The sequence below is a fragment of the Scylla paramamosain genome, chromosome 21 (assembly GCF_035594125.1).
Source record: "Scylla paramamosain isolate STU-SP2022 chromosome 21, ASM3559412v1, whole genome shotgun sequence".
In the NCBI taxonomy this organism is placed as follows: Eukaryota; Metazoa; Arthropoda; class Malacostraca; order Decapoda; family Portunidae; genus Scylla; species Scylla paramamosain.
Window position 1 is genome coordinate 5,862,590 of NC_087171.1, and position 15,445 is coordinate 5,878,034.

The 15,445-nt window shown below is 36.5% G+C and overlaps 1 protein-coding gene across 1 annotated transcript; it reads right to left on the bottom strand.

The window, feature by feature from the left end:
• Positions 1 to 473: 473 nt before the first annotated feature.
• On the bottom strand, positions 474 to 13,869 carry LOC135110911 (cytoplasmic tRNA 2-thiolation protein 2-like). The gene is made up of 9 exons (XM_064023564.1): positions 13,607 to 13,869; positions 9,693 to 9,800; positions 7,785 to 7,859; positions 7,368 to 7,567; positions 6,825 to 6,973; positions 6,001 to 6,249; positions 4,964 to 5,092; positions 1,843 to 2,295; positions 474 to 854 (listed from the first exon to the last, which is right to left on the bottom strand). The coding sequence occupies exons 1-9, from the start codon at positions 13,840 to 13,842 to the stop codon at positions 756 to 758; spliced, it is 1,698 nt and encodes a 565-aa protein (XP_063879634.1). The 5' UTR covers positions 13,843 to 13,869; the 3' UTR covers positions 474 to 755.
• Between the last annotated feature and the right edge of the window lie 1,576 nt (positions 13,870 to 15,445).

Sequence of the window (15,445 nt, forward strand, 5' to 3'; positions counted from 1 at the left end):
AAGGGATTAAGAGAGATACTACAAATTTGAGCATTCTGGATGTGAACATGGTTCTAGCAGGAAGGAAAGGGTGATCAGCATACTGATAGAAACATTTTACACACAGACTGTTGACATGAAAACACCTGAAAACATATCACAGCTTAATTCTCTTCAAATTTAAATAAAAATTAATAACTTAAGACACCATTTTTCTTGTTTATGACATGATTTTGAATTCATTTTCATTAAAAGTGGAAATTTTGTTTCCATAACTCAGATCATGCTATATAATATTCTAGATACAATTCAGTTAATATAACAGGTGTAAACTATACAGGGCCTTAGGAATCTGGTGATTTGGTTGCAAAATCATGTTTTAGCATCACTGCATCTTGATCACAAAGCTGAAACTAGTGAAACTGAAAACTCTGCTATACAGTAAATGAAAAACTGATACCTCAAGTGTATATAAAAACTGATAAAAAAAAACCTTCAATTTTCATATTTTATTACTTATTATAACTAATACTAACATCTATCTAACTGTTTATATATATCAATAAAACTTCTGGAACATAAAACTGTTTGTACACAATATTAACCAAAACTACAACTCCACCCCATACCCTATAGCACCTCTTCTTATGAAGTTCTAAAGTTATTTTCCCTATCTCTGCATGGAAAAATTGGCCAGAGACATAACTCTTTTACCTTTCTGTCACACACTGTCATTCATCATCCTTTCAAAGCCAAGTGATCTCTTTTGTAAACCTCTAGAGCAAGAAGTCTTGAATTTGTTCCCTCATGATTTTGCGCTGCTTTTGCTCTGCCACTGCTGCCTGCACTTTGGCTGGCAGAAGCCCTGTATCAGCCTGGAAATTAAAGGGATATTTAAATTAATGAGTACAGGTCAAAGCTATAATTCATAAAGTTTTCATCAGCCATATATGGTACAGATAAGATAAAAAAAAGACCGGGATATCATCAAAATTCTAAATTTACCATTGTTTTGCTGAAAATATTAAATGTAATCACTATGAGAAAGAGTATCCAAGGAAAATCAATACGGAAAACACTATGAAATGCAATGATACGATAAGTATAAAATCTCTTCATTTTAAGACACGAGGAAGAAAAGTTTTGTGGTTAAATCATGTACTATTTCACCATGAGAATATCAACACTGGCATTGCAGGGTCACATGAGTATTGAGGTGTGTAGTTATTATGTCATGCAATAGATAGTTAAGGATAACAAAACTAATGAAATCAAGTCTATACTAAAAGTTTAAAAATCTAATGATGAAATGAATGGAGAAATACACAAGTCTTAAAGGACATGAGATGAAGCTCTAATGAGGCAGCTGGAAAACAAAAGACAAGTTTCACATGACCATGACTGAGCACACTGCCATCAAGCAACAATGGCTGATCTTTGGATTTGCCCTTCAACAATGAAACTATCCAAAGCATGAAAGCCCAAGAAGAAAAATGAAGAAGCAAACTTAACTCATGACCTGGTAAATAAATTGCATATAACCTTGTTTGGTAGTGTCATTAAATAACAAGGCTAAATTTTTGTAACTACAAAGTTCTCCTTTCTAAACAATGATAATGATGATGGTGAAATATCAGCTTCATATGTAAATGAGACCAAAATTGATGAGAAGCAGAATCAAGTGATGTAATTATGGGCACATTTACTGACATACATAACTATTAACCTGCCATTCTCCCTCAGACCTGTGATTGTGAAATTTTATCTACAGTTTCCATGAAAACTTCTGAAGGAGATGTTAATGGTGGATGATGTGAATGGCATCATTCCAAATATATCAGTGAAAGTGGAAGTTTTACATACCAGGTCTCTTAGAGTAACACGGCAGCCATAGCACAAACACTGCTCCACGGTTTTGGCCATCTCCCATTTTTGGTCCACATTCACTTCTGTTTTGCCACAACCTCCTCCACCTCTGGCACAATGACACATTCCACCACCAGGATCTTTGCCACATTCTTGAACAGGAACAGCATTTTGTTGTAAGATTTCCTGAGGCCTCTTGCTTGAATATTTCTGGGATACAACAGTAGCATGAAGAGCAGAAGCTTCTCCTTTTTCTGTATCTAAATTTGATGCACAAAGTGCGCAAAAGTCATCATTTGTAAGGGAATCAGGACTGGAATCATGTTCTTTTGCAGTCTCAGTAGTTGATACCAGTTTATCACCAGTGCGAAAAATAGTTGGGATAGTTGCTGGAAAATCTTTCTGCAAGCACCGGACAAATTTCTCTGTACAGGATGCAATACTGGTGCACTGTAATGAATAGAATGGGAAAGATATGATAATAAATGGTACATATACATATATTAAAAAGTAACTAACTTTAAGCTAAGAGAAAAATGTAGCATACTTTTTAACTTTTAACTGTAATATCCTTCAAAGCTTGCTCCATGTGACTCCAAGGAAACATCATGCATAACATGACAGAACATCTGACACCCATTCCTGAACAGGACTTTCCAGCACTGAAAAGAATGATGGACTAATTTTATGGAGTTACAAGAGGCACACTCTGAACAACATTTGAGTTAGAAAAGTATTTGAATAGTATTTGAGATAAATGAAAGAGCAGATCAGACCACAGAAAGAAACCACAAACAGACCACATCAGAGAGATCCCATTGCAAAGGCTATACCTCCTGACCTCCAGCTCTTTGAAATATCATGTCATAACCTAAGCAATAATTACTACTACATACATCATGCCAAGACTGCCCTGGTTTGATGTGGTTTAGTCTGGAGCCAACTCACAAAAATTTTGCATGGATGACTGCTAGGTTAAAACATTACATAAGGTGGAAGAGAAGTATATATAAGAGATTAAGGACAGGTGAAGAAGTTTTAAGACCACAATATAATGAATTAGTTATAACAGTCAGGGGGTTAACAAGGAAAGCTAAGGGCAATTATGAAGTAAAGGTAGGCAGCCAGGCGAAGACAGACCCCAAGGGATTTTATCAGGTATACAGGACAAAGAATAAGGATACTATAGGGGAGCTGGTTAGTTCTGGGGAAGAGATTAGTAAAATTCTGAATGAGTATTTTTTAACTGTCTTCACCCAGGAAAACATGCAGGATATGCCAAATAGTGAACAGATGTTTAGAGCAGATGAGAATGAGCTGACAGATATTTTCATAACTAAGGAGATAGTGGAACAGGAGATAAGATAGGCTAAAAAAGTTCAAGGCACCAGGATCAGATGAAATACATCCCAGAGTACTTAAGGAATGCAAAGAGGTTATTAGTGAGCCATTAGTTTCAGTCTTTAGGAAATCACTTGAGTCAGGTGAGGTACCAGTAATGTGGAGGCAGGCTAATGTAGTATCCATCTTTAAGAAAGGAGATAAAACTTTAGCATCTAATTATAGACCTGTCAGCTTAACTTCAGTTGTGGATAAAATATTGGAATCAATAATAGTGAGGAACATTAGGGAGCACTTAGACAAGCACAACTTGATAAATCAGTCACAGCATGGCTTCACGAAGGGGAAGTCTTGCCTGACGAACTCATTAAGTTTTCACAGTAAAGTATACAAGGCAGTAGATAATGGTGATAGTTATGACATCTTATATCTGGACTTTAGTAAAGCCTTTGACAAGGTACCCCATCAAAGGCTCCTGAGAAAGGTTAGGGTACACAAGATAGATGGGAAGGTGTTAGGCTGGATAAAGTCATGGCTAAGAGACAGGCGACAAAGAGCTGTAATAAACGGCTCTAAATCCGAGTGGGGTCATGTAATTAGTGGGGTGCCACAGGAATCAGTATTAGGGCCATTGTTGTTTTTAATATATATATCAATGACTTGGATAGTGGAATTAGTAGTGATGTTAGTAAATTTGTGGATGACACAAAGATAGGTAGATTAATTAGGTCAGAATCGGATGCCATCGCCTTGCGGGCAGATTTAGATATGATGAATGAATGAACAGACAGATGGCAAATGCAGTTTAATATCAACAAATGCAAAGTACTTAGCATAGGCAGAGGAAATCCACACAGTAGGTACACAATAAACAACGACACTCTGGTAGGTACAGGGTATGAGAAAGATTTTGGAGTTATAGTTAGCTCTGAACTCCATCTAGGGAAACAATGCATAGAAGCCAGAAACAGGGCAAATAGGGTATTAGGATTCATTTTTAGGAGTGTTAAAAGTAGAAGGCCCGAAGTAATATTGAAGTTATACTTGGCGCTGGTCAGGCCTCATCTAGACTATGCTCTGCAATTCTGCTCTCCATATTATAGGAAAGATATAGTTCTATTAGAATCAGTATAAAGGAGAATGACTAAAAAGATACAGGGGATGAGGAGTATTCCATACGAGCTGAGACTAAAGCTGTTAAATTTACATTCTTTAGAGAGACGTAGGTTAAGAGGGGACCTGATAGAAGTCTTTAAGTGGTATAAAGATTATAACAAGGAAGACGTAAACAAAATTCTTAGGACCAGCAACCAGGACAGAACAAGAAATAACAGGTTCAAGCTTGAAAAATTTAGCTTTAAGAAAGAGATAGGAAAAAATTGCTTCACAAATAGAGTGGTAGATGAGTGGAAGGGACTCAGTAATCATGTTGTTAGTTCTATGACATTAGGGAGCTTTAAGAGAAAATTAGACGGGTTTATGGATGAGGATGAAGGGTGGAAATAGGCAAGTATATTTCATACGGGGACTGCCACGTGTAAGCTTGGTCACTTCTTGCAGCTTCCCTTTTCTTATGTTCTTATGTTCTAATGTCTTTCTGGATGTTTTTATCTTTTTTTTTTTTTTTTTATGAATATTTTATTGCCTTGTCAACTTATAGAATGCTGGCTTCAGCAGGTTTTGTGTATAGGCAAACTTTTTTGTAGCAAAAAAAAATTACTATTACTAACTTTATGCTCATTTATTTCTTTTATTCAGTTACAAGATGTGCACTTACATTGGGCTGAAAAGTTGGAGGTCTTGGTACTGTGATGTTTTGGAGGTTCAGGTAATCTATAATTTCATTCTCTAGAAGTTCTCTCATTGGACGGTACACCTCTACACTTTGAGAAGTTGCTTTGAAATGCTGAAAAATAAAAGTAATTTCTAATTATGACCAAGTTTGCACCATAGAAATTTATCTATTTAAAGATCTTTCAACTTTACCAATACCTTTTGTCTTAGATGTGATTTTCCTTGATCATTATCAAATGCAATACATGCATTCATTGACTTACTACCTATATGACTTATAACCACTTTGATTATCTCCTTACGAGTATTTACACAGCAGACAATACAAAATTGTGTGCAAATTTCTTTTTTAATTTGATCTATTTGGCATGATGTGGTAACACTCACCTACACATCTACACACACACACACACACACACACACACACACACACACACACACACACACACACACACATACACACAAGTATCTCTCACACTGCCTTCTCATCTCAGAGAACCTCAAATGTTGGAAATCCATGAATAGCTGGTGCACCCTTTTAAATAACCCTTATCTCTCTCTATTGCAGCTGCATACACAGGATTTACTTATCCATAACCAAGTTCTATATAGTGTCCTTCCACAGACGAAATCACAAATAACATGAATATAAGATACATCCACAGCTTCAGAGATGGACATGACTAAAGTAAGGCACAGAAATCATGATCGCCAGGTTAACTGTCACTCTTTTGTAAAACTGACAAAAGTAAAGTCACTAATAAAACCACTTACCACTAGCATGCAGGTATACAGTTAAATAAGCAATGCACATTGTTTAAAAGATTCTAAAATTACTGTAGAATAAGTGTAAAGCAATAAATAATTATTTAATGATGACATGGTCATCATGTCACTTATATGTATACAAGACACAAAGATGACAACACACAATTAACTATGGATATCACTAGTGACAGCATAAATTTCAATGGTAAATGCTAAAGCATAACATACATACAAAACAAACATTTCACTTACCACTCTTGCAGGAAGCTGAGATCCTCTTCCGAGAGCCACCTGTGACAGGATGCGCACAGACAGTGTCGTGGAATTATCACCCAAGAACATTTTCCTGAATCCCAAAGAATAAGCACACTGCTTCAGCACCGTTTGAAGTAGCTGGTCATGCAAATCTTGTTGAGCTGAAGCACTTTTACAAGAACTAAAAAGTTCACAAAATTTCTTCCTGAGATTTTCATCAACTGTGTGTTTCATTTCCTTCCATTCCTGAGGGAGAAATTAAGCTTATCTGTCACATATGAATATATAAGTGCCTAAGATCTCTCATAAACCTATATCAACATGCAATGCATAAAAAAATTGAAACAGTAGTCTAGTAAAAATACATATATAACAAACTGAGTACTATATGATATCAGCATGAAATGCACAAAAACTGAAGAATAATACATGAATGAAGTTGCAATCATAGTCTAATGCAAAAACACAGCACATATCAAAATATATAATACATGCAATGCAATGCTGCAATAATTTTCAACAATTTTTCAGAATATCTAACACCCAACAGGAAAATAATTGTTACAATGGTTTTGTCCTATAAAAGACTGAAAACCATAATGTATGTGAACGATTCACATATGAAAGCTCTCAGCATCATCAGTATTTGCAAGTAATTCAGAAAAAAACATACATGCTGTCAAAGAAGAAACAAAAACCTCATAAAATCTGATAGTACATAGTAATTTACAACTAACTTAGGTCATCATACATAATAAACTGTCACATGCTCTTATATAGCATTTCAAAAAAATCTAACAGATGCAGCCAGTCTGATCCACCTGTGTCCTGAGGACTGGCAATTGGGGCTGCAATGCCATGACCTGCTCCAGCATTGCTATGTAGCAAGGGAATCCCATGGAGGTCACCTGCTCAATAACTTTGTGCACATGCTCACAGCCTTCATCCACTGCTGTACACAGGACACACTCTGTTTTCCATGAAAAAAAAAACTTTAATACAAATATATTTTCCATGACAACACTGCTCTTATAAACTTACAACTGATAGTACAGGTAATAATACTTTGCAAATAGATTAAGTAATTTGCAGAGATTAAGTAATTACATTAATGCCTGCAAGTTTTATTACTATAATCATATTTGGTGCTTTTTTCCCACTATGGAGCTAAGCAAGGGGAAATCACAGTAGGAATGTACTAAGTTGTCTTGGAGAACTTACAACAAAGAAAAGATTAACAGAGAAAAGCATTAACAAGTCTTATATATATATATATATATATATATATATATATATATATATATATATATATATATATATATATATATATATATATATATATATATATATATATATATATATACCATCTACATAAAGAAAAACAGGATCAAAACGCAATTTCTTGTGTGAGTTTTCTTGAAGTCCTTCTCTGATGAGATGAAGCAGTGCAGTGGAGGAAGCACCACCAGAAAGGCCCACCAAAATTCGGTCCCCAGGATGGATCTGCTTTGACTTTCCAATTGTTGATCGAAATTTGTGTGTGAAATACACCAGGAAACAGTTCCTATAAGGCATATTAAACAATCATATCAGTAATATAATCATGCAGCATTTATCCTAAGTACGGATAATCAGAATAATGTACATTTATTGTCATCATTAATATCTTCATTACCCTTATGCAAGTTACTTAAATGTAGAAAATCAGAATGTAAACTTTCATAAGCCTCACAACTTAGTGAATATCATCACATGTACATTCCTGAAGGTTGTGCAATTACCTGCAGTATGCGTCTCTCACTCTCAGCACAACTTCAGCCATGGCACTGGCACACTTGCGGCACATCACATCCCCTCTGAAATAATATCCTCTTATTGAAAAACAAATCAAATGATGGATATATATATATATATATATATATATATATATATATATATATATATATATATATATATATATATATATATATATATATATATATATATATATATATATATATATATATATATGCCACAGTAGGTCATGAAAGTCAAAAGAATAGATTAAATGCAAAAAGAAGTATACATTTCTTAAAATACCAAGCCCTGCTATACATTGTACACAATGAATCTATAGTTAATGGTTCAGGTGTGATAAATCTTATATGTACTTGACAAGAAGACTAGAATCATTTTTATTGTACACCTGTCATTGCTTTCATCTGTCACTAAAAACTCAGGCACAGCTTTTCTCACATTACCATAAAGTATCAGTCATGGTATAGCAACACATGAAGTATTTTATTTTATTTTATTTATTTTTATTTATTTATTTATTTATTTATTATTTTCTTTTTTTTTATGTAAGAGAGGCACTGGTCAAGGGCAACAAAAAATTGCAACAAAAAAATAAAAAAGGCCCTCAGGTGCCGGTCCCTATACATAGTTGAAAGCGTTAGTCAAAAATACAGGATAAGTGCCTTGAAACCTCCTTCTCAAGAGTTCAAGTCACAGGAAGGCAGAAATAAAGAAATAGGCAGGAAGTTCCAGAGTTTACCAGAGAAAGGGATGAATTATTAAAAATACTGGTTAACTCTTGCATTAGAGAGGTCCACAAAATAGGGATGAGAGAAAGAAGAAAGTTTTGTGCAACGAGGTCACAGGAGGAGGGAAGGCATGCAGTTAGCAAGATCAGAGGAGGAGCTGGCATGAAAACAGCAATAGAAGATAGCAAGAGATGCAACATTGTGGCAATGAGAAAGAAGCTGAAAACAGTCAGTTAGAGGAGAGGTGTTGATAAGATGATAGATAAGCTTTTGATTCCACCCTGTCTAAAAGAACGGTATGAGTGGAACCCCACATACATGTGAAGCATACTCCATACATGGACAGATCAGGCTTCCATACAGAGTTAGCAGCTGAGGGGGTGAGAAAAACTGGAGATGTCTCAGAATGCTTGACTTCATAGAAGCTGTTTTAGCTAGAGATGAGATGTGAAGTTTTTAGTTTAGATTATAAGTAAAGGAGGATGTTCAGTGTAGAAGAGGGGGACAGTTGAGTGTCATTAAAGAAGAGTAGATAGTTGTCTGGAAGGTTGTATCGGGTTGATAGATGGAGGAATTGAACTTTTGAGGCACTGAACAATACTAAGTTTGCTTTACCCCAATCTGAAATTTTAGAGAAATCAAAAGTCAGGCATCCTGTGGCTTCACTGCATGAAATGTTTAATTCCTGAAGAGTTGGACATCTATGAAAAGACATGGAAAAGTGCAGGGTAGTATCATCAGCATAGGAGTGGATAAGACAAGAAATTTGTCTTCTATGTGATGTAACACTTTCCAGATTGCTGCCACTGACATAAAATAAAGTGTCCATTAAAGAAATTTATGAAAATCTTGGATATTTTACAGAAAAGATATTTTGAAAACTAATACTTGTTTTTGGATTCAATATTCAGTGTTTTCCATTTATCTTCACGTTTTTCATACAAAGTTTTGTTTTTAAATATAACATAATTATTTACTAGTATACTGAAATATCAAGACAATGCTTAAGAACTATGCCCATATATATATATATATATATATATATATATATATATATATATATATATATATATATATATATATATATATATATATATATATATATATATATATATATATATATATATATATATTCTCTCTCTCTCTCTCTGCATAAAGACTTACCTGCTGATGTCTAAAGTTTCTGTAGCTTGTGTCATTTCAACAACTCCATCTGGATCAACACTACACATTCTGACTGATGTGGTAATGAGTCTGGCGCCTTCACACACACTGTAAAATGTACATCCTTGTACCATTGCAAACTACTATTCATACATACTTCAAGACTGCATAGTATACATTTTTATTTATGCAAGTATAAAAACACAGGCAAATTGTAATTTACAAATATTTAAGTTAAGAATGTTAAAGTTTTGAGCAGAATATTAATTTTCTTTATGTATGAATTATTTCCACTGCCCTATATGTTTCAATTACATCTGTGTGCACAATTAATATCACATCAGTGGTTGCTCTGATATAAATCCAAACTGCATATAATCAAAGGTCACTTTCTTATTAATAAAAACCCTTCAGCAACTCTTTCCATTATCTGAATTGTTTGACCTAGATTTTTCATAAAAGTATAGTTACCCCTATCCAAGGATTGCCTTTTCTTTTGTACACATTCACAAGTAGATATGCTCTTTAACCAGTTGTCAGATACAGTACATTCATTCAAGATAGCATTTATTAAATCAGAAATTAACTTAAATTCCTTCTGTTCTCAGCATGTCACTAGCTCAGAAACATCAGCAACATTTCACCCATTTTCCCCTCAGTGAAATCTCCACACTTGTGAAGATTTCAATGTTTACAAATAGCTTTAACTAAGTATATTTTATACTTTCACTGACCAACCTGGTGAACAAATCTTCAATTTTACTATTGTATATGAACTAGAAGAATTAATGCAGTACCCAACCCACATTCTTGATCATCTTGGTCTCAACATCCTCCTAAACTCTTCCCTTATTCTGTCAAATCATTCTCTGTTGAGATCCTCCAGACACAGTATTATTTCCATACCCTGCCCTATAACTCCAGTACCACTTCTGGACAAGCTAAAGTGGAGGTGCTTCTGGCACTACAAGTCTGCTAAACAGGAGGACCTGAGATGGTACTATAACTTTCATTGGAATAACTGCTGTTTCTAAATGCAGAGACCCATCTCTCTTTGGTGAGTACATAACAGAGATGAGTGTTTCTTACATGGAGACAAAGTACATTCCACATACCTTTTTCCCAATACAAGCTTATAAACTTTAATTCAGCTTAGCTTGCTCTCATGCTGTCAATGACAGAAAAAGGCTCACAAACAGTATATTAATTAGCTTCATACAGTATCTCTTGAAACTTATCCCCTTAAATTTTCTGCCTGAAATCAAGCCAGATCATCTCACCAATTTGTCAAAAAATTTTCCATCAATAATCTCATTATTAATGGCATCTACCATACATACCAACATACTAGTAAAAATCTCCAAAACCAGGGATCAATCTGTACACCTAATATAAAATGTGAACCTTTAGCACTGCAGGGTAAACAAGTGAAACTCCCAACTTAACACTCATTACACAACATCTGCCACAACTCTCGCAGCCCACCACAATTACTTCCTACTGAAACTCAAGTTTGCTAAGTATATTTAGTGAAGAGATTATAATAGTATCAGTGACTTAACTTATATGGTAAAGTAAAAAGCTGCCCCATGGATCCTCTTAAACATTCAGCATTCAATAGTATGATTACATGTTTCTAAACTTGTAACCCTGGTTCATCTTCCAAATACCAACTCAGAATGATAAGATCTATATTATGAAACAGACAAGATTGTAGTATCTTTACAATATTCTTTACAAATATAATGTTATGTAAATTTAATGTGGGTACTGCAGGGATGTGGTTCTGCTAAAAGCCCATGTTAGATAAGATTCACATTAGTTAAAATGAAAGGAATGTCAGAAAATGACTATGGGTCTAACCTGGCTGAGACAGCACACCCACACCAAAAAAATATAAAAATAAATAAAAAGATAAATAAATAAATATTTCCAGACTACCTGCATCATAAGAAAGAAAAAAAATTGCATATAACTGAAGGACATAAATAAACAGGAGTTCATGAAACATCAAAAGGATAATGAATAAAAACTGGTACAGTACTGTAACAACCATTGTATACATACAGCTGATGAATACTCACTGTTTAGATCACCTCATATCACCTATGCAATAAAGTCTTTTTAATTACAAGACAAAATTACTGTATTTTCATATTTACATTTTCTTGTTTTACTTTTTTTCTTTATGAATATGATATTCATTTATTGGCTAAATCACCTATTTTTACCAATATAATAGGCTTCACCTGCCACTCACTGTGCCTCACCTCAATTCACTGCATAATTTTCCACACTGCCTCAAGAGTTCCTAGTCGCTAAAGAATTAAGAGCATTCTAAAATTAAATAAAACCCAGCCACCTCCCCAGTTTCATCCCCTGGATTCTTCCTAAGCTTTCAAAATTCAACATTACGGTTATTTGTAAATTCACCCATTAGTTCAACTATCTGACTGGTCAGATTAACTCAAAGTACACCATGATACAGGTTAAGGATTCAGTACCCAAATGCTGCTTACTGAGGATACAAATAACAAAAGTGTGGATTCCATTACCAAGGCTTATCGAAAGTATACCATCACATGTTTCAATCATGTGAAATTATTTGCTCCCTTCTTCTTGCAAACTACCCTCCTACAGCTTCTATCCTTCTCTCTGTAACTTCATCTCAAGTTTCCTTTCTGACCATTCTATTGCTGCTGTGGTAGACGGTCACTGTTCTTCTCCTAAATCTATTAACAGTGGTGTTCCTCAGGATTCTGTCCTGTCACCCACTCTCTTTTTATTATTCATTAATGATCTTCTAAACCAAACTTCTTGTCCTATCCACTCCTACACTGATGATACAACCCTGCACTTTTCCATGTCTTTTCATAAGCGTCCAACCCTTCAGGAGGTAAACATTTCACGCAGGGAAGCCACAGAACACTTGACTTCTGATCTTTCTAAAATTTCTGATTGGGGCAGAGCAAACTTGGTATTGTTCAATGCCTCAAAAACTCAATTCCTCCATCTATCAACTTGACAAAACCTTCCAGACAACTATCCCCTCTTCTTCAATGACACTCAATTCTCCCCCTCTTCTACAATGAACATTCTCGGTCTGTCCTTTACTTATAATCTGAACTGGAAACTTCACATTTCATCTCTAGCTAAAATAGCTTCTATGAAGTTAGGCGTTCTGAGACGTCTCCACCAGTTTTCCTCAACCCCCCCAGCTGCTAAATCTGTACAAGGGCCTTATCCATCCATGTATGGAGTATGCTTCACATGTCTGGGGGGGTTTCACTCACTGCTCTTCTAGACAGGGTGGAATCAAAAGCTTTTCGTCTCATCAACTCCTCTCCTCTAACTGACTGTCTTCAGCCTCTTTCTCACCACCGCAATGTTGCATCTCTAGCTGTCTTCTACCGCTATTTTCATGCTAACTGCTCTTCTGATCTTGCTAACTGCATGCCTCTCCTCCTCCCACAGCCTCACTGCACAAGACTTTCTTCTTTCTCTCACCCCTATTCTGTCCACCTCTCTAACGCATGAGTTAACCAGTATTCTCAATCATTCATCCCTTTCTCTGATAAGCACTGAAACTCCCTGCCTGCTTTGCTTCTGTATTTCCACCTTACTATGACTTGAATTCCTTCAAGAGGGAGGTTTCAAGACAATTATCCATCACTTTTTTACCACTGCTTTGACCCTTTTACGGGACTGGCATTTTTTTTTTTTTTCATTGGATTTTTGCTGCCCTTGGCGTGTCCCTCCTACATAAAAAAAAAAAAAAAAAAAAACGCTAACAGGTCATCAAATATGATGTGACAAGAAGAAAACAGTTTTTCTAAGCATTCACAATATTTCTCCGTTCCTTCCGACAAAATTATGTGCCGCAATAAGAGTAATCCAGCACTTGCAACGCTTGCCTTTCACGGAGGTAGCGAGCTGCAGCCTCACGTGGCACAAGGCAGGCGGCGGCTACAACACAACATTGTTGACGTTCGCGGCGATCCGTATTTTGTGTGAGCAACAGAACCGTACTACAATTTGATCTTAGCAAAAATGACGACTCTTTTATACGGTCTTTGAACAGGACATAAAAGTCTGCTATTAGCAATGATTTAATAATAATGGTTAGTATTCTCAAATGTCTCGGCATCATATTCGATAGCTGCCTGCAGTGAAATGCATTAAATTCAAGTAAATATATTGTTTATTTGCCAAGAAAGTTACAGATACAACTTCCTGTGGAATATCAGGAGGCGCTCGATAGGCAAAAACCACAAAGGATGGAGTTGATTCGCCACAGTGTTTCTCTGCCAGATGACACCTGTGTGCCTATCGCTCATGATGAACTTCTCTCAGTAGTTAAATTGGGCAAGTCAACAGCTCCTGGCAAGGATGGCATCACCTATGACATCCTCAATGCCCTCCTGGAGGTAAAGATAGACAACCCTGTCTTAGACCTATTTAACATGTCTCTCACTGCAGGCAAGCAAGCTTCCCCACTCCTGGAAAACAGCCATTATCATCCCAATCCCCAAAGGTGATGGCACCTTTCGCCCCATTTCTCTCACCAGCTGTCTGTGTAAGATGATGGAACGGGTAATATTGAACAGGCTTATATATAAGGTGGGCCATGTATTCCCTGGCAATGTATATGGCTTCCTAAAAGGTTATTCCACAAGTCATTGTTTTGTTGAGTGCTCAGTTACCTGCAGAGTTTTCGTTGATCTCAAGGGTGCCTTCGACAGGGCCAACAAAGATGTTATTATGGAGGAACTCATTCTCAAAGGTGTCAAAGGCAGATTATTAGGATGGATCAGGGACTATTTGTACAATAGAACAGCACAGATTTGGTTTCATGGTGCAGTCTCCTCAGAAGTCTTTGAGTTTGGTACACCACAGGGTGGAGTCCTTAGTCCAATGCTTTTCAACGTTTTAATGGACAAAATTGCGCATTGTTCCTTCCTGCAGGGCACCCAGGTCCTCATCTATGATGACGACATACTCCTCCAATGCCCCACACCCAGGATTCTCCAGTTAGCTCTGTCACAACTAGCAGCATTGTGTGTTCAAATGGGACCTGTAATTAATGAATGTAAAACCAAATTTCAAGCCAAAGGGAAGGTCTCTCGACCGCCCACTGTAAATAATGTTCCCATCCTTAGAGTTCACACACACAAGTACCTGGGTGTACAGCTGAGTTTCAGGAAGTCACTCCACGCTGTACACTATGTTCGAGACCTCTGTCTGCCACAGCTAGCACCACTTTGGCTGCTAGCAGATAGGGGCCTGGGGGTTGGCATTCCAGTCCTAAGGATATTCTATATATCTGTCATACGGTCCCTCATTGACTACGCAGTCCCTATTTTAATACAGTTTAGTGCCACCCAGCTCCGTCCCCTGGAGCTTGTTCAGAATGAAGCCATGAGAATAATTTTGGGATGCCAAAGGACTGCTTGGATTGAGGTCCTCAGAGCTGAACTGCACCTGCCAAGTATTATGTGTAGGATACAGGAAATTACTTGTCATACTGTTGGTCGGATGCTGTGCATGGGCTCTGACTCTGAAGGGATCACTGACCCCCCCTGTATCGTGATCCTCAGACTCCTACAACTCCATACCTCAGAAAGATCTTGGGAGTTCTTACAAGCGTAGGTATAGCCGAGGCCTGTATTAACGTTATGTCACCGCTCCAACCCGTTTGGAACCCTCACCGTGTCAGTGTTGATATTCACTCACTGCATCAGCCCAAGAGGGAC